Source organism: Puma concolor, chromosome C1 (genome assembly GCF_028749965.1).
Source record: "Puma concolor isolate L17-30 chromosome C1, mPumCon1.1.hap2, whole genome shotgun sequence".
NCBI classification, from domain to species: domain Eukaryota; kingdom Metazoa; phylum Chordata; class Mammalia; order Carnivora; family Felidae; genus Puma; species Puma concolor.
The window spans coordinates 139,785,085-139,804,136 of NC_141674.1; the positions used below are offsets into that span (position 1 = coordinate 139,785,085).

The 19,052-nt window shown below is 34.5% G+C and overlaps 1 protein-coding gene across 13 annotated transcripts in view; it reads right to left on the bottom strand.

Moving 5' to 3' along the window:
* Positions 1 to 19,052, bottom strand: part of ORC4 (origin recognition complex subunit 4) — an 81,638-nt gene that overhangs the window by 2,710 nt on the left and 59,876 nt on the right. For all 13 annotated transcript variants that reach the window (XM_025930865.2, XM_025930860.2, XM_025930850.2 and 10 more), the window contains 7 exons: positions 16,331 to 16,379; positions 14,485 to 14,636; positions 11,666 to 11,839; positions 6,336 to 6,422; positions 1,096 to 1,204; positions 296 to 391; positions 143 to 210 (listed from right to left, as the gene is read on the bottom strand). In XM_025930865.2, the coding sequence (XP_025786650.1) occupies positions 143 to 210; positions 296 to 391; positions 1,096 to 1,204; positions 6,336 to 6,422; positions 11,666 to 11,839; positions 14,485 to 14,636; positions 16,331 to 16,379 (735 nt within the window). The remainder of the gene's footprint in view (positions 1 to 142; positions 211 to 295; positions 392 to 1,095; positions 1,205 to 6,335; positions 6,423 to 11,665; positions 11,840 to 14,484; positions 14,637 to 16,330; positions 16,380 to 19,052) is intronic.

Genomic DNA, 19,052 nt, shown 5'->3' on the forward strand with positions numbered 1-19,052 from the left:
CAAAAAAAAAAAAAAAAAAAGATCATATGGCAAATACCTAATGTTTCCAAATTAATAAGAGAGTAACTATGATATATACAATCAAATGATACAAAAATATACCTGACAGCAGAAAAATAACTATGAACTTCTTGAATCTTACCTTCATGACAACAGGTTTCTCAAAATTATAAACAGAATGGGCCTTCCTTTGAACAAACTTCTGAAACTCTGTACAGAAAGCAACAACAACATTAACACCTTAAAATAAGCAGTGAAGTAGAGTCAGAAAAAAACTACCAACATCTCATCTCACCATTATAGACCATTTGAAAATTAAAGGGCTCCTCTTCATAGATGTCATTTAAATGTTTCATCGCTATTATAAGACAGATTTCCAAGACTGACAGACCTATAGTAAAAGGGAAACAAATTATGAGTTGTAGTTTTCTCACTGATCCAGAAGATTGAAATAACTGTCCTCTCAACAGAATGATAAAGTGAAAGACATTGTTTTGAAGGGTGGCAGGAGATCAAGACCTCTCTGAGGTTCAAATGTGTTTCAGTCACAATGACTTATACAATCCTAAGCAAGCTACTCACCCTTCTTGGGCTTAGCTTTCATATACGCAAACTATGGATCTTCTTAAACTTATAGAGATGAGAGACAATATCATCAAGCACTTATAGCCCATAGTAAACATAAACTGAAATGGCAATTATTATGTTTTAAATCACACAGCTTCCTTGAATATTGAGAGAAGTCCTAAACTCTTGGAAATTATATCTAAAAGTTTCTTTTTTTTTCTAGACAGAAGAAAATTCATTAGATTCTTAAAAGGGATAGTGAATCCAAACTGGCTAAGAGCCAACTCTCTTTACTAGTACTCGATGCAATGTGAATCCTGCAATACAGTGTTAGCTGGACTTTCAATGTAGCAAGGGAGGTGCATCAAGTTTCCTTCACTTTAAATGGGAGTGATAATACCTTTTGCAGGGCTGAGTTAAAGGCTGTATGGATATATAAGTAGTCTGTATCATACCCAATGTCAAGCATAATTTTGAAAGAATTCCATTATATAAACTTATAAAAAACAAATCAAGCAAGTTTCTCACCATGTACGATATTTGCTTTAGAGTCCATGCTACAGAACTGGTGGGCCTCCATCATATCTGCTGCAGTCATAAATGGGTGTGATGTTGTTACGCGATTTAAAGCAAGCATCTAGGAAAATGTGGATCAGAAAAACATTTACATCTAGGAAAATGTGGATCAGAAAAAAATATCTGGAGATATTACTGAACAAAATTTCTTAATCTGGAGTCTATTCTGAGAGTTAGTATTAATTGCTTGGGAAAGGTATTCTCATGCTTAGCTCTATTAAAATACAGTATTTCAGTACCAATGTCATGTAAGTCTATAAGAGCATAAAAAAAAGTTCTTGTTGTTCTCTATCCCTCTTCCCATTTGCATATCTTATTTACCATTCCTCAAAAGAGAAGCATTTAAAAAGGAGTAAAGCAAGGAAGAGAGCCAAAATAGGTAAGATTACTATTCAAAGGTTATTTTAATTTCATGGGAAAATGGAGTAGGGAAATACCTGAGCTCACCTCCTCCCATGGACACACCAAAGCTGCAACTACATATAAAGCAACTCTGTGAATGCCCTGAAAACTAGCAGCTGAAGAGATTTTAAAAAGCCACACTGCAAAGGGTAATAAAGGCAGAGATGTGGTTGGGGTAGGAACCAAATACCCAGTGCAGTGCCCCACAACCAGGAGGGATGTCACTGGTGTAGAGGTCCTTCCTGAGGAGTGAGGGGTTCAAGCCCCACAGTGGGCAACTTCTGCCTTGGGTATCTGCACCAGGAAGACAAGCTTCCATAATTTCTGGCCTTGAAAATCAGTGGGGCTTAATTCTGGGAGAGCCAGAGGGCTACAGGACATGGAGACTCCATTCTTACAGACCCCATACGCAATTTCAATTGTTCAGAGGGAGCAGTCTGAAAATCATCTGGGCCATACAAGAAAGTACATTAACCAATTTAAGGTATGTGCTGGAGGGGCAGGATTCTGTAGGAGCTTTCTTTGGGAATGGAAATGTTGGCAGAACTATTTTTCTTGTCTTCCTTCAGCTAAGCTCATTAGACTTACAAGAGCCAGCCGTGGCACTATCCATCTACCTTGTTAGCACCACTATCCATGCCAAGGGCATTCCTCTGTGGAACAACCCCACCCAAATCACCCACCTAGTAGGTATCCCTTCCAAATGAGTCCTACTCAAGGAAAGAGGGAGCCAGCCCCACCCACCAGCAAGCACAGAAGAGTCATGGTGGGATCTCACAACCAGCCACACAGGGGCTGCCCCACCCACCTACCCTCAGCAGCTACAGTCTGCTCTCTCAGCCACGAGGGCCAGCTCCACCTGCACACACTGGTATGCCCGCAGTAGTTGTGGTGAGGCGCTGCAGCTATTTGGGCCAGGAGCCAGCCCTGACAAGTGCGCCCAGTAACAACAGGGGGGTGCAAGCAGCCCACATGAAACAGCCCTGAAAGCTCCAGTTCTAGTGACCAGAAAGGATTGTGTTTCTGGGCTCCAAGGATGCCTTCTACATGAGACCACACTACCTTTAAGACCAGGACATGTCGCTGACCTATCTACTATAAACAAACGCAAATTCAGACAAAATGAGGAGACAGAAGAATATGTTCCAAATGAAAAAAGAACCTCAGAAAAAGAGCAAAACAATATAATTAAGCAATCAGCCTGATAAAGACCTCAGAATAATGGTCATAAAGATGATCACCTAACTTGGAAGACGAGTGGACAAACTCAGCAAGAACTTCAACAAAGATATAAGAACAATAAAAAAGAACCAATCAGAGCTGAAGAACACAATAACTGAAATGCAAAATAAGCCAGAGGGAATCAACAAATTAAAAGATGCAGAAGAATGGATCAGTAATCAGAAAACAAGGTAATGGAAAGGACCCAAGCTGTACAGCAAAGAGGAAAAGGAATCTTAAAAATGAGGATACATTAAGGGACCACTAGGACACCAAGCATACTAATATTCACATTATAGAGGTCCCAAAAGGAGAAGAAAGAGAGTAGTGGGCAGAAAACTTATCTGAAGAAATCATAGCTGAAAACTTCCCTAACCTGGAGAAGGAAACAGACATCCAGGTCCAAGAAGTACAGAAAGCCCCAAAGAAGATGAACCCAAGGAGGTCTACAATAAGACACATAATATTCAGAGTGCCGAAAGGAATAAACCTACAACAAAGAATATTCTACCTAACAAAATTATTATTCTGAATTGAGGGAGAGATAAAATTTCCAAGATATAGTTAAAGGAGTTCATCACCACTGAACCAGCCTCACAAGAAATGTTAAAGGCACTGCTTAAAGCAATAAAGAAAAGAGCTCAAGAGGAATTTTTAAAAAATTTTGGGAAAAAAAATTCACTGGTAAAAGTGAACATATAGTAAAGGGAGGAGAGCAATCACTTATAAAGCTTGAAGGAAGGTTAAAAGACAAAAGTAATACAATCAACTATATCTATGATTAGTTAAGGCTTATATTAAAGGATGTAAAATATGAGACCAAACACATAAACTGTAGGAGTTGGAGGAGAGTTAACATGCAGTGCTTTTAAAATGCTTTTGAATTTAAACTACCAACTTAAAATAGATTAACATACAGTGTTATATTTATATATGTATATATATGTGTATGTGTGTGTGTATATATATATACATGTATATATGTACATATATACATATAAATACACCTCATGGCAACCACAAACCCAACAACTTAAAACAGATACACAAAAAATAGAGAAACGAATCCAAACACTATACTAAAAAGTCCTCAAATCACAAGGGAAGACAGCAAGAGAAGAATAGAGAAGAACTACAAAAGCAACCAGAAAACAATTAACAAAAGAGCAATAAGTATATACCTATCAATAACCACTTTTAATGTCAATGGACTAAGTGTTCCAATTAAAAGACATAAATAAGGTTGCTGAATGATTAAAAGAAAAAAACAAAACAAGATCCATCTATATGCTGCCTACACAAGACTCACTTCAGACCTAAGGATATATACAGACTGAAAAGTGAAGGGAAGGAAAAAGATACGCAAATGGGGGGAAGAAAAAAAAAAAAAGGGAGGGTGGCAAAGGTTCTATCAGACAAAACAGACATCAAAAAAAAAAACAAAAAACACAGACTGTGATAAGACACAAAGGACATTATGTAATGATAAAGGGATCAATCCGGTAAGAGAATATAACAATTGTAAATATATATGCATCCAACACAGAAGCACCTAAATATATAAAGCAAATATTAACACAAAAAGGGAGAAACTGACCATAATACTTTAAAAAAAATTTTTTTTAATGTATTTATTTTTGAAGGAGAGAGAGAGAGACAGAGCATGAACGGGGGAGGAGCAGAGAGAGAGGGAGACACAGAATCAGAAGCAGGCTCCAGGCTCTAAACTGTCAGAATACTTTTTATAAGTACATTAATTGTAATTTAATACTCCACTTACATCAGTGGATAGATTATCCAGACAAAATCAGTAAGGAAACATGGGCCTTAACACACTAGACCAGGTAGATTTAGCAGATATATACAGCTCATTCCATCCAAAAACAGCGCCAAACACATTCTTCTCAAGTCTACGTGGAACATTCTCTAGGACAGGTTACATGTTAGGCCAGAAAACAAGTCTCAATAACTTTAATCAGACTGTAATCATATTAAGCATGTTTTCCAGGTATAATGGATTGAAACAGGAAATCAGGTAACATGGTGACTATACTTACGGTGAGCATTTTATAATGCATTAAAATGTCGAATCACTATGCTGTGTGGCTGAAACTAGCATAATACTGAATGTCAACTATATGTCAATTAAAAAACAAAGTATTATTCAAAGCCCTAGACCAAATCACAAAGGCAGACCTGTGACTTGTATAAACTTTTTGGCTACCAAATTAGCTAGTTCAGGTTAGTGTTATGTGACAGAAGTTACCCACTTTATGTTCAATTGTACATAAAAAAAAAAAAAAAATAAAAAAAATAAAAGCCAAAATGACACCTAGAGACAACTTGTCATGTAGCTACTTGGCTTTCCAACAATTTGAAGATTCCTTTAAGTGTAATTTTCATAATATTTAAATTTAGTCATTACATAGGGTAAGCAGAATTAGCAGATGAAAATGTTATGACAACTGCTTACATTTGAATTACAGGTAAACAATGAATAATTTCTTAGTGTAACTATGTACCCTGTAATATTTGGAAAATATTTATACTAGAAATTCTCCCCCATGTTAACTAGGGCCCAGGGTCCTTAGTTGAACAGAAGAGTTTGGAAATCCTTGTCCTTCATTTCTCTATTGGGAGAGAACTTGGTACATAGTAACTCCTTCTCTTACTCATAGTCTTAACTGTAACTTTTCCCTTTTATTATAAAATATCTGTGACATACAAAAAGGCAAAGGAATGATGTAACAGATATTTATGACCACTTCCTCAGCTTATAAAATGTAATTTTACAGACTCTATTTCTTCCCTGGTTGGACTCCTACTCTTTCTCGTACAAAAAACCATGCATGCTGTTATACTTCTACTACATATGTATACATTCCTAGACAACACAGTGTAATTTTCAAGTTTTATATAAATACCATATTGTACTTATGCAACTCTCTTCATTGAACATCTATTCCGAGAATTTATCCATGTTGAGGTATCAATTCCAGTTTATTCATTTTCCCATCATATATCCTCATTGATAGATACCTGTTATTTCCCTTTTTTTGCAATTATAAACAAGGTTGCTGTAAGCAATCTTGTACATGCCGTCTTGTGCATCTGAGTTTCTCTGGATATCTAATTTACCAAATTGTTTTTCAAAGTATCTATACATATTTACACTACTCGCAGCCATAAATTTAATAGTCACAGACATTTATTATACCATTAGACTTACATTTCTATATACTAACAATGAGCATGTTAAAAACATAATTAAAAACAAGATATCATTTACATATGATATTTGTATAATATAATTTTCAAAGAAAATGAAATACCTAGGTATACATTTTAAGCATGTACAAAATATGTGTGGTAAAAATTATAAAATGATGATGAAATAAATTAAAGAAAAACTAAGTAAAAGGAGAAATGTACCATAGTCTGGATTGGAAGATTCAGTGTAGTAATCATGCTAATTCTCCCAAAATTTACCTGTAGGCTTAATCAGTTCCCATCAAAATGTAATTACCTAGTGAAAGAAAATGAGAGGTAAAAATAAAATGAATACAAACCAATAGCATGTGTAATGACCGCAGGTTTTTGCTGACATTGAAATGCTTTTGTAGTACTTCTCGCACACTTCTATCTTCTGTGAGACACTAGAGGGGAAAAAAAACCCAGTAAAACAGGTAAGTAGTAAAAAGGCAGTTTAAAACCTAACTATAATGTTGTGCCTCACTTGTTGCTGTAGCTCATTAATTCTGACATTTATTTATTATTAAATATGCGTTGGTTTTATTTGTAGAATACAAAGATCAAAATAGGTCAAAATGAACTTTCCAGTCTATTGATTTTCTTCTTATCCCTTTATGTTGATTAAATATACACAAAGGTAAAACAATCCTTACTATCCCACAGTTTCTGGTCTAAAAAGGGAATCTATAGTCACACCAGTGGGATGACCAAAATTCAGCACAAAATACAACAGAGAGTAAGAATTACTATATTTAGGAAAACAAGGTAAAGCATTACAAAGAATGCTTAAACTGTATGTATGAGTCAATACGCTAAAAAGAAAGCATTCCATCTACAGGGAACAGCATGAGCAATGTAGGAAGATTGTGGCATACTGACAGAAGATGAGTAGTCCTGTACCTCCAAGTTTCAGTTTTCTCCTGGTCAGTTCCTGCTAAATCTTCTCACCTTCTGTTAACTAAACAGGAAAGGTTACGACAGTGGCTAAGGTCCTTGAACTTAGCTATAGTACTCTGGGGGAATTTCCTTTGAGGAGAATTAGTTATGGTCCTTTTAAATGCTCTTTTACAGGAATTTCGCTTATACTGCCATGCTGAGATGGTGTTCATTTTACTTATTTGATTCATTTGGGGTAGGACTACAACAAACATTCAAGTTAGGCAGAATATCCAGGTTCAACCTTATCCTGAATATGTTTCTTGGATGAAATTCCACAGGCAACCTGTTATCTATACCATTGCTTTGGTTTTAAGATGGGAATCAGAAAAACTTGCTGGATAGTCAGTACTGAGAGACAGGATAGCTCCCTCAATGCAGCCCTCCCCTCTTACAGGACAGGGCCTCTGGCCATGGTGCTGACTTATTTTTCAAATGAAGCTCCTCTATTAGCACACCAAAAGTAAGTGGCAAATGAGGATTAGGATAAAAGGAAGAAAACTCTAGAACTAACTCCAGTTGTACTAGTTCTACCTTATTAAAGAACTGCAAAATTGTAAAAAGGAAACAAACAAAAGACCAGACAGTCTTCTATCTTCTCACATTCATTTCTACCATCTGCCCCTAAATTCAGTGATATAGAATCAGCAAAAAATGACCAAAAACACAAGCGTTAGCCATCTCCTACCACACGGCTACCATTTTCTAAATCATCCAGAATTATGCTTCATCAGTAGCCCTTATCATCTACTTCCTTTATATACCCACTCAGATGCAGAGAATGCAATATAGCTGGGAAGGACAGAAAGATAAATGACAGCACAGTACAACCTGGGCTATGTAATTCATCTTGGGAAAAGACAGGAAGTAGAGACAGAAATAACAGAAGACCTGGCAAAGACATTTAAATACTATGAAAGACTGCATTTGAATGTCTTGTAACTGTACAAGGTGAAAGTCTGTGAGGCACTGAAAGTGGATTCAGAGGCCAAAGATCCAGAGCTCTGATCCGCTACAGACCTATTTAAGGAAAGGGACAATGTGGAAGTACCAAATATAAAGGGTTCCTAAAGAACAGAATCTTATAGTAAGATACAGTATCAAAAAAACTTTCCTGAGCTGACAAGTATCTGAGTCCCAGGTGAGATTAACTTGGGGAGAAGGGTACAAGGGAAAACCCACACCTAATTATATCATAGCACAATATGTGAATTTTAAGAATAAAGTCAACCATTTTTGCATACAATTCTGTACAGTTATACTAAGAATAATATGAAGTATCCATCAGAACAAAATGGGAAAGGGAAAGCAAAAATAACATGCAAAGTTTGAACTCTTTATGTAGTAACAACTTCAGTATGTATATGTTTGAAATGCTATAAGCCAAATAATTACTCCGTACTAAAGGGAGGGAGATAGGCATGGATATAAGGGAAACTTGTATTTTTTTTTTTTTTTTTTTTTTTTTTTTTTTAAGAGAGAGAGAAGGAGAGAATCTTAAGCAAGCTCCAAGTTCTGTGTGGACCTCAACATGGGGCTTGAATCCCACGACCCTGGTATCTTGGGCCAAAATCAAGAGTCAGACAATCAACTGAGCCCTGAGCCATGCACCTTTCACCGTATATTTATTCCTATGAACTGATTAAATTTTACTCAGTGAACTTTTAGTAATTTCTACACCCAATGTGGGGAGTAGACTCATGACCCCAATATCAAGAGTCACATGCTCTTCCAAATGAGCCAGTAGCGTGTTCCCATTTGAGGAACTTTAAAAAAATAAAAAATGACAAAATTAACAGTACTTATATGAGTAGACTATATTTTATAATCAAAACAAGAATCAAGTTTTAGTTATGCAAGATGAATAAATAAAAATATCACATAAAAATGTGACTATGGTAAACAATATTGTACACCTGAAATTTGTTTCGAAGACAGATAAGTGTTTTCACCTCCTCCCACAAAATAAAAATGGAAAAAGGAAAAAGGAAAAAGAATAGAAAGAAAATAGTAACTAATGGAGTGATAGATGCATTGTATAGCTTGATTGTGGCATTTCTATATGTATTTGTATATCAAAACACCAAGCTGTAAACCTAAAATATATATAATTTTTATTTTATCAATTATAGCTCAACAAAGCTGGGAAAAATTAAAAAATTGTTTAAGAGCAAAATAAATGCAAAGTTCTCACATTTAATTTGGTATTGATATTCAAGATTAAAATCACTATTGCTTCTTGAATCAGGTTTTGTTTTTGCTTTTGTTTTTGTTTTTAAGGTCGGCTCCATGCCCAGCGTGGAGCCCAATGCAGGGCTTGAACTCATGACCCCGACATCAACACTAAGCTAAGATCAAGAGTCAGATGACTGACTAAGCCATGCTGGTGTCCTCTGAATCAGTATTTTTGTATCCTTTGGGTAAATACCTAGTAGTGCAATTGCTGGATCATAAGGTAGTTTTAACTTTTTGAGGAACCTCCAAACTGTTTCCCAGAGTGGCTCCACCAGTTTGTGTTCCTACCAGCAGTGGGTTCCCCTTTCTCTGAATCCTCACCAATATCTGTTGTTTCTTGTGTTAATTTTAGCCATTCTGACAGGTATGAGGTGATAGCTCACTGTAGTTTTGATTTGTATTTTCTTGATGATGAGTGACGCTGAGCATCTTTTCATGTGTCGGTTAGCCATCTGTATGTCTTCTTTGGAAAAGAAGATGTCTTTGTTTTATGAATGTTGTAAGTATTTTATGTATTTTGGACACTAACCCTGTATCAGATGTCATTTGCAAAAATCTTCTTCCTTTCCATAGGTTGCCTTTTAGTTTTGTCCAATGTTTCTTCCACCATGCCAAAGCTTTTTATCTTGATAAAATCTCAGTAGTTCATTTTTTGCTTTTGTTTCCCTTGCCTCAGGAGACATATCTAGTAAGAAGTTGCTACGGCTGATGTCAAAGAGTTTACTGCCTGTGGTCACCTCTAGGATTTTGATGGTTTCTTTTCTCAAATTTGGTCTTTGATCCATTTTGAATTTATTTTTGTGAAGGGTATAAGAAAGTGGTCCAGTTTCATTCCAGAGAGGCAAACCATAAAACAGACTCTTAACTATAGAGAACAAATTGTGGGTTGCTGGAGGGGAGGGGAGTGGGAAGGTTAAATGGGTGATGGGTATTAAGGTGGACACTAGTGATGAGCACTGGGTGTTGTATGCAAGTGACGAATCAGTGGATTCTACACCTGAAACTAATATTACACTGTATGTTAATGAACTAGAATTTAAATAAAAACTTGAAACTGCAAAAAAAAAAAAAATTACTGCTTTGACATAAACAATATTTTTTAGAGCCGGTGAATACACACTGTGCAAATTTAATTGTCTAAAGATCTAATTATTTGCATCAGTATTTAATATTATAGATCAGTTTTTCCAAATTCTTTTATTTATTTATTTATTTATTTATTTATTTATTTATTTAAGTTTATATACTTTTGAGAGAGAGAGAGAGGGAGGGACAGAGGAGTAGGGGAGGGGCAGAGAGAGACTCCCAAGCAGGCTCTGCACTGTCAGCATGGAGCCTGATGATGTTTTGGAACTCACAAACTGTGAGATCATGACCTGAACCAAAACCAAGAGTCGGACGCTTAGCCAACTGAGCCTACCAGGCTCCCCTCCAAATTCTTTGAAAACCAAGGACTCTCCATTATCTTCCACCTTCACAAGACCCATAGTTTTGAAAGATTCTACCATGTGGGATTTATTCAGCAATAGTTTTTCAATTTTGTTATTAAACACACTCCTGGCATACTCTCTCCCTTCATCCTGCCAACTGAAAACTACTTAATGTTTGTTTATTTTTAGACAGAGAAAGAAAGAGTGTGAGTGGGGGAAGGGGAGAGAGAGAGAGAGAGAGAGAGAGAGAGAGAGAGAGAATCTAAAGCAAAAGTAAAATCCAAAGTATCTCACGAACCATGAGATCATGACCCGAGCTGAAATCAAGAGTCAGATGCTTAACCAACTGTGCCATCCAGGTACCCCTGAAAACTCTTGTCAGTGTAAGATAAACTGATGCTAGTATGCTGAGTTGATATGACAATGGTCTATATAAGTTAGGCTATTCAACTTAAGGTTAGGTAAATTTATAGAGTCCACAAGGTTTATTAGTTAACTTTTAAATCAACATGTGAGCGTGCCTTGGTAGCTAAGACTCTCAGGGTTCTAGGGACTGCATGATGATATTCACCAACACAGACAATACAACCATGCCAAACCTTACTTGACTTAAGAGACCCAAATGACATAAAAGTTAAAACTGTCTGAGAACTAGAAAAGAAAACAATCCACACTGGATAGTTAGTGATGAACCATTAAGCTAAACTATTGCTAAACTTGTAAATAAAGAAAATAATTTTTTTTTAGTAACCTAAATATTAACAAAATAATCTAAAATATAAGTAGATATAAATAAAACAAAAATCTCACTAAAGTTCTTTTGAGAAAAAATTTAAGATATGACATTTCAATCTCCTTTAAAACACACACACACATGCACGCACACTTAAGTGTATGATTTGTATTAATGCAGTTCTATGCTACAGTAACATTAGAAGCTTTGTGCTAATTTACAATTTTTTTTTAATTTGTAGGTTTTTATTGCTTTCAATGGTATACCAAAGCACAAAAATTACTTTAACATTATTGCCTCTGTTCCAAGTTACCTGAATGCTCTCATTCCACTTCTCAGTGAAGAGCTTGTCTGGAAATTCTGCAGGTAGAGATAATTGTTCTTTAAATATTTTAAGATATTGTGGAAAACCAAATGAATTCATTAAATGTATCTGCCGGTGAGAAAATCGTGACTTCACTCTTTTTTCTAAGAGTTCCAAAATATCCTTAAAAACAACAACAACAATCCATATAAGATGCATGTTTTTTAAAAAACAACATACCAATATTAGAAGTATACATATTCGAACAATCACCTGTAATTAACAATGTTTATCCTATAATACATAATTGAACTTTAAAACTTGTGTAAGCCTCCAAAACCTCAAATCATTCCCTTGATTTCTTTAATTATTACACAAGCTAATTTTATTAATTCCCTTCTAAGCATTGCTAGGCCTGGTGTTATCATGCCTTTTACCTACTATGCTACTATCAGTTAATCTTTAACATTCTAAGACCAACAATAATTGCAAAAGAATTGTAACTATTACTGAATAGTTCTACACCACAGTAACACCAATAATTTAAGTGTTTATTTACTTATTTTGAGAGTGAGTGTGACTGGGGGAAAGGCACAGCACAGAGCCCAACACGGGACTCGATCTCATGAACCATTAGAGAGTGTATGACCTGAGCCGAAATCAAGAGCTGGACACTTAGCTGAATGAGCCACCCAGGTGCCCCATCACCAAGAATTTCAATAAGGAATTGCATATTCTATAAAGAATTCAGATTAAAGAAATGGTAAAATGTAGTAAGATTATTACATTCCTGCAAATTTAAATATCTTCATTGTTTTATGTAACAAAGACTCAAGAAATAGTACATGTAATGGAGAAAAGTTGACTTCACAAAACTACCTATAAATTCAAGCTGAAGCAAGCTGAACTACAAGAACAAACTATAGGAGAGGAAACTTGAAGGAACACGGCATGACACTGATAAGTTATTCTGTCTTTTGTCTTTTTATAGTGATATTTTAGAAACTACTTGCATTTGTGCTATTTGTCCTTAAAAAGTTAAAATCAAGTTTACTGTCAAGTTTCTATAGTAAAAAAAACTTAAAAATGCTCTGGTGAGGCCCTAAAATATGGATTTTTAAATCTACCCAGATGATTTTCCTAATTACTAGGTTGAGAAACCAATCATATAGAGCTTGAAAGAATTCAAGTGATCAACATGGGATCATGGTTAGTCTGGAAAGGAAGACAGGAAAGACTTAATAACTTGGGTTTAGAAGGCAGAAGGTGAATAAAAAACCTGGAATGTTCTTAATAGGTTAAGTGCCAGCATAATTAAAAGAGACAAAAGTTATGTTCAGAAACAGCAGTATTATAAATTTATTTTCTATTAAGGAGTAGTTCTAGATCATCCATATAGGTAGGTGCCTGAAAGGTAGTGGAAACAACACTCTATACAACCAATAATTAAAAGCTTGAACTTGGGAATGGAAAGAAAGAGGTAGAAGTAAAAGATATTTTAGTGGTGGAGAGTAATGACAGAAGCTGGCAATGTGGGAATAGAGGGGATAGTACCAAAAAAGAAATACTTCCACAGGGAAGAGGTTGTTTGCTGGCAAACTCACTAATCCACCCATCTTTTGACTTTTTTCCTATAGACATGGACATACGGATATACTTAGAATTGAACTGCATAGTTGGAGAATTATACATGTAGAATTTTTAAAGGCCTAAGATAACACTACTAGGGAGCAGCTGATTCTTTATTTGGTCCTTCATTGGGGCAATAACATTTGCCACTGCTTCTTCTACCCAAAGAGTTTTTTGGTTTTTTTTTTTTTTTTTTTTTTTAGCAAGAAGATGCTTCCTTAACTCCTGTGGTATAACTGCTGCTTTTGGCAAGGAGAAATAAAGACCTGGCAGATGTTCTATGAGGGAGGCTTATTATGAAGGCATATATCATAAGCTCTAGAGCACCAGGAAAAGAAAACAGAGAAAGACACTACACAGAAAAACAGCACTGGCAGGAGGACTGTTGAAAGATGACTTAAAGCATTTCACTGTTCTAAAAAAAAAAAAAAAAAACAGCTGCAGGAAAGAAAAAGAAGTAAATGAGCCTGATACAAGGCTACCAAGAATGCAGGAGGGAAAAGAAGGATGAAAACAACAGACTCATGGCAGCCAGAGCATGAGAAGAGAGATGACCCTTAAGTACCAGTTTTATCTGAATTCAGTAATAAAGTTTATAATGTAAAAGAAGATTAAAAAAGGCCTGTGTAGCCATCTGAAGGTACATAGGGTTCAACATGTAGAGTCTTCACAAAGTAATGTGATAGCAACAATGAGACTATGGTTACAATCATTCTAAAATCCCCCCAAAAAGCAAAGAAGCCACTATCTACTGTGACATCTTGACAGAAGTAATCCCTTCCATTTCTCAAGATGTGTACTTACAAAGAGGGGATAGTATCATTTTTACTCAATTCCAAGCATTATCAAAATATAGAATGAATCTTAAATATAAAAGTAATTAGCAATTTTTATAACATGATGGTAAGATTATTTCATTGTCTTTTTACTTGCTAATGTAGAAATTATACTAGCATAATCTGACTTCGCATTTTCATTCAGTGATTCCACTGGAGAAAGGGAGGTATTAGTTTATGAGTATGTGTGAATAATTGTTTCCTTCAATCTGAGCTGAAAAGTAGGATAAATGCACAAGGCACTGATAAAACACATTTGAAAGAAATGCTTAATATAATCACCTACATAAGTGACTACATCAGTAATTAAGCTTTAATTATCTAAATATTATAATCAATTTTTTAATAGAAAGAATAACTTACCAATCTACATGTAAGACCAATAACTGCTAGTGGAGTCTGTGCAGACTGAGAAATGTCAAAAAGATTATAGAGGAGTGTCTGGTTTTTATGATGAGCAAAAAGATCAAATTCATCTAATATGAAGATCACTGGGCAACTACTAGACCTGTCACCTAAGATAAAATAAGAGTTTTATATTAATAAGCAATTATATCAACCTTTCTTAAGTTTCCAAATTATTCACTACATTTTAGTTGTTAAAACTCAATTCAACAAATACATACTGAAAAACCTACTTTGGGTAGGATACTTAACAGTGCATGTACATTTATTCAACAAAAAATTGTTCACATGACAAGATAGCCCTTACTGCCCTCAAGTAGTTCACAGTTTAATTACCAGATTCTAGTTTACTAATAAAAAAACTCAAGAATTATTTAAGTGATTATGCCATTATTTTTTAAATTATGGAAACATAATCTTTTACCATCAAAAAATTGACAAGGATCTCTTAACACCTACATACTCCAAAACACTTTGGTATTAATAATAAAGGGAGCAACTAGCTTATGAACAAAACTTTTGCTTCAAAAGAGACTTGTTTAGTTAGCAGAAATACAAAGTGCATTTTCCCAGGTGCTTAAAATTTTTACAAATAAATTGTTAAATTATGAATTCAACCAAAGCTACTTTTAACTCCTTTTTGAGCCCTGCCCTGACAATTTTAATATTTCAACAATAGGGAAAGTTCAACATGACTCTGTGAATTCATTTTTCTCATTACAATGAGGGAAACTACTTTAACAGACGAATTGCTATTACCTTAAAGTTTACGGCTTTATATTTACATACACAAGTGAAAAGAAAATCTGGTAAGAGGACATTTAACAGATAATAAAACATATACAGAAACCTAAATGGCATGAAAAGCCTGAGGACTACTTAAAAAGTCTATAAACAAACCTATATAATATAGAAATTTAGTATTTGATAAAATATGTCATTACAAATCAATGGGGAAAAGTGGTTTATATACAAGGTCACATCTCAACTTTACACCTTATCAAAATAAGTTCTCACCAGATTATAAGTATATGTTAGATGAAAACATTAACTAGATGTCTTCAAAATCTAAAGACAAAAATTTCGACTATGTAAAAAATTTAAAACTTCAGCAGAAAAGTCCAAACCAAATTTAAGAGAAAAATAAGTGCAAGAATTTTCATGAATGAGTATGAGATAAACATCACCAAAATAAGGCATAAGAACCAACAGGAAATACACAAACCAAAAAATATCAGTGCCCAATAAAAGTATGAAGTGGTGAGCATCATTAACACCAACATTATGCATATTAAACTAAGAGATGTATTTTTTTCTCTTAGGCAAACATGAAAAATAATAACTTTGAATAAAAGTTGTGAAGGAAAAGGTACTCTCAAATATGTTTAGAAAATAGAATTTCCAAGGTAGTTTGGTTATATTTATACTTTTAAATGTGGTACAGTTTGATCAAGAATTCTACTCACTAAAATTTACCCCAGGAAAAATCCAAATGACAATTTAAGCATTTCTTCCTAATTGTACAAAGTTAGAATGTCCAGAACTGGTGATTAAGAACCTAATTTAATATATTTGGAGCATAATTAATTTATAAAACAGAATAAATGAGAACCATAAAAATGATGGTGTAGCTCACTAATTACTGACACAGAAAGATGTTCACAACACACCGTTAAGTAAGTGAAAAGATACAGGTTATACAATATGGAAAATTATTTTAATCTTATACAAAATTACATCCATCTGTATCAGTGATATACTGTAGGTGATATCTTCAGATGGTGTTAAATATGCTAATATTTACCTTTTTTCAAAGCTTCCAGAAGAAATGAAAGGTTTTCAGCAAAGCTTCCCTGAACAACAAAAATAGACACCATGACTAAAAGTTTAATGAAATAAAGAATAAAAGAGGACTATGATATTTGGACATTATATAGGCATTATGTATCTATTTTTTTCTAGATTCAAATTAGTCAGCAGTAAGATTCTGAGCTGGGTATTTCTATGTGCATCACTAAAAACTTAAAATGTTGAAGCAGGGATGGCATAGTGTTGAAAACGGCATAACTCTGTCATGTTTACAATTTTACATTTTCCAGATAAAATCTGTAAAAATGTTAACTTTAAAGGTTGTTTTTAAGACTTGCTATATTCTAAATACAGTCAGAGAACTAAAACTCCATTGTGCTTCAAATACATTAAGCTCTTGCCAGTCTCAGATTAATTTGAACATTAAAAAATGCCCATGAATTTAAATCAGATCCAAAAGGAAATGGGAGAAGAAATTTGCCTCAAATATTCCATACTATAATTGTTTTTACCTATTCAAGAGCATATCATAGAATGTGTATATATCATATCAAATTTGGCTGTTTACTTGGAACACAGCCAAAACATTTTTGGATAAAACTTAAATATATTCTATGTGGAAATTAAGAGAGTAGCACATGCGTTACCCTGATGTTCCAGCTTGTGGATAAAGGCCCTTTAAAATATTTTTTTCATTTAAGTCATTAATTTTTACGTTATTCAGATTTTTTGATTTAAATAACCAACTTTAAATTTGCAAAGACATATCAGAGAAAAGAAATCCACTTGTTTTCCAATTTTGAGAGAACTGATACAAAATAGCATAATAGGTTTTTAAGAACTTGCACATATTTTACTATAATTGCATGTTGACAAATCAACATTATTTCCAAGACAGGAAGGGCAAGAAGTATTTACCATAATATAAATAAAGGCTCACAGGCTGTGGGTAAGTCAGTACTATCCAAAGTTATTCAACTACTAGCCAAAGTACTAGCCAAATAACTACTAGCCAAAGTTATTCAAAGGTTGTTAGTCTTTTTTCTAAAGTTCATTTATTTATTTTTAAGAGAGAAGAGAGTGTGTGTGAATCCCAAGCAGACTCTGTGCTGTCAGTGCTGAGCCTGTTAGTCTTTTTTCTAAAGTTTATTTATTTATTTTTAAGAGAGAGAGTGTGTGTGAATCCCAAGCAGACTCTGTGCTGTCAGTGCTGAGCCTGATTTGGGGCTTAATCCCACAAATTGGGAGATCATGACCTGAGCCAAAATCAAGAGTTGGACGCCCGACCAAAGGAGCCACCCAGATGCCACCCTCCTTCTTTTTAAAGACAGTTATAACCTGACATTAAGTTTATCATTATATAAATACATATGCACATATAAGAATATCCTTATATGAGTACATATACATGTATTGTATATAGATATCCATATACATTTACAGGAATATAGAAATTTGCTCTAAGTATATCAAAACAGAAAGACTCTGGGTTCAGTTAAGTGACTTCGGTTCTTAATGTCCAGCCTTTGTCATTTTATGACCTTAGGTAAGCTAAATATATTGTTTGCCTCAGGTGACTGATGTATATAATGTAGAAGTTAAATAATGTCTTTATGTGATGCTATTAACAAAAGTAATGACCCAGGATGTTAAACAACGGTGACTTTTTAATCAATTCCTATGAATCCAATATAAATAGGTCCATTTAGGAAAGTTAGAAACACCAGTCTACATCGATTGCAAACCGAAGGCCACACTGAGCCTATCTAATAGTAAATCTCCTCGATCAGGTAGGCCACTGTATTCAACAGTACAGTCTGAATAGGAGACAGAACATTAGACTTATAGAAGGGGCATTATGAACCTGTAGACAGTGTAGAAGGATAACACATGATTGGCTCAACTTTTTATAAGTAATTACTAAAGAGGCTTACAACTATGGCTATGCCATTGCAGAAAAGAGTATACATTTTAGAGTGATAGTACTGTATGATCACCAGTGAGCAGAAAATGAACTGGGATGTATACAACCCACTTTAATTGAGTAAGCAGTAGGAGAGGTAGTCATTTCATTATGAAAGTTAAGGTAGCTATAAATTAATGTTTCTCTAGAACCCTATAAATAAAGTGATAGGGTAAACATTTTAATAAAAGTTCCAGAACATTGCTGATCAGTTTCATTTAAGTAACTGATGTTCACCAATCCTGAGATTCCGAGCTGCTACAATAATGAGGTATAAATAAGTTTCTGAAAACATTTTAATAGTAAGAGATAACTGACATTTGTAAGAGATAACTGAAATTTGTATAGTACATCACAAAACCAGCATTTTTCAAATATAAATTATGTTCAATGCTCCCTTTTGTCTTTAGAATAAATCTGTGAAGTATGAGAAGATAATGCACATTTAACACAGATGAGAAAACTTCAGAGATACTAGCCATGATGGCCATGTAGTCAACAGTTTCAAGACAAGGCTCAAATCCACATTTAATAGCTTCAAATTCAGCACATTTTCCATTACACCTAGCTACCCAAGTCTCAAAAGACTAAAAACAGACTGCTAGAGTGTAGTACTTTATTTTTTTTTCTTTTTTTTTTTTTTTAATTTTTTTTCAACGTTTATTTATTTTTGGGACAGAGAGAGACAGAGCATGAACGGGGGAGGGGCAGAGAGAGAGGGAGGCACAGAAACAGAAACAGGCTCCAGGCTCTG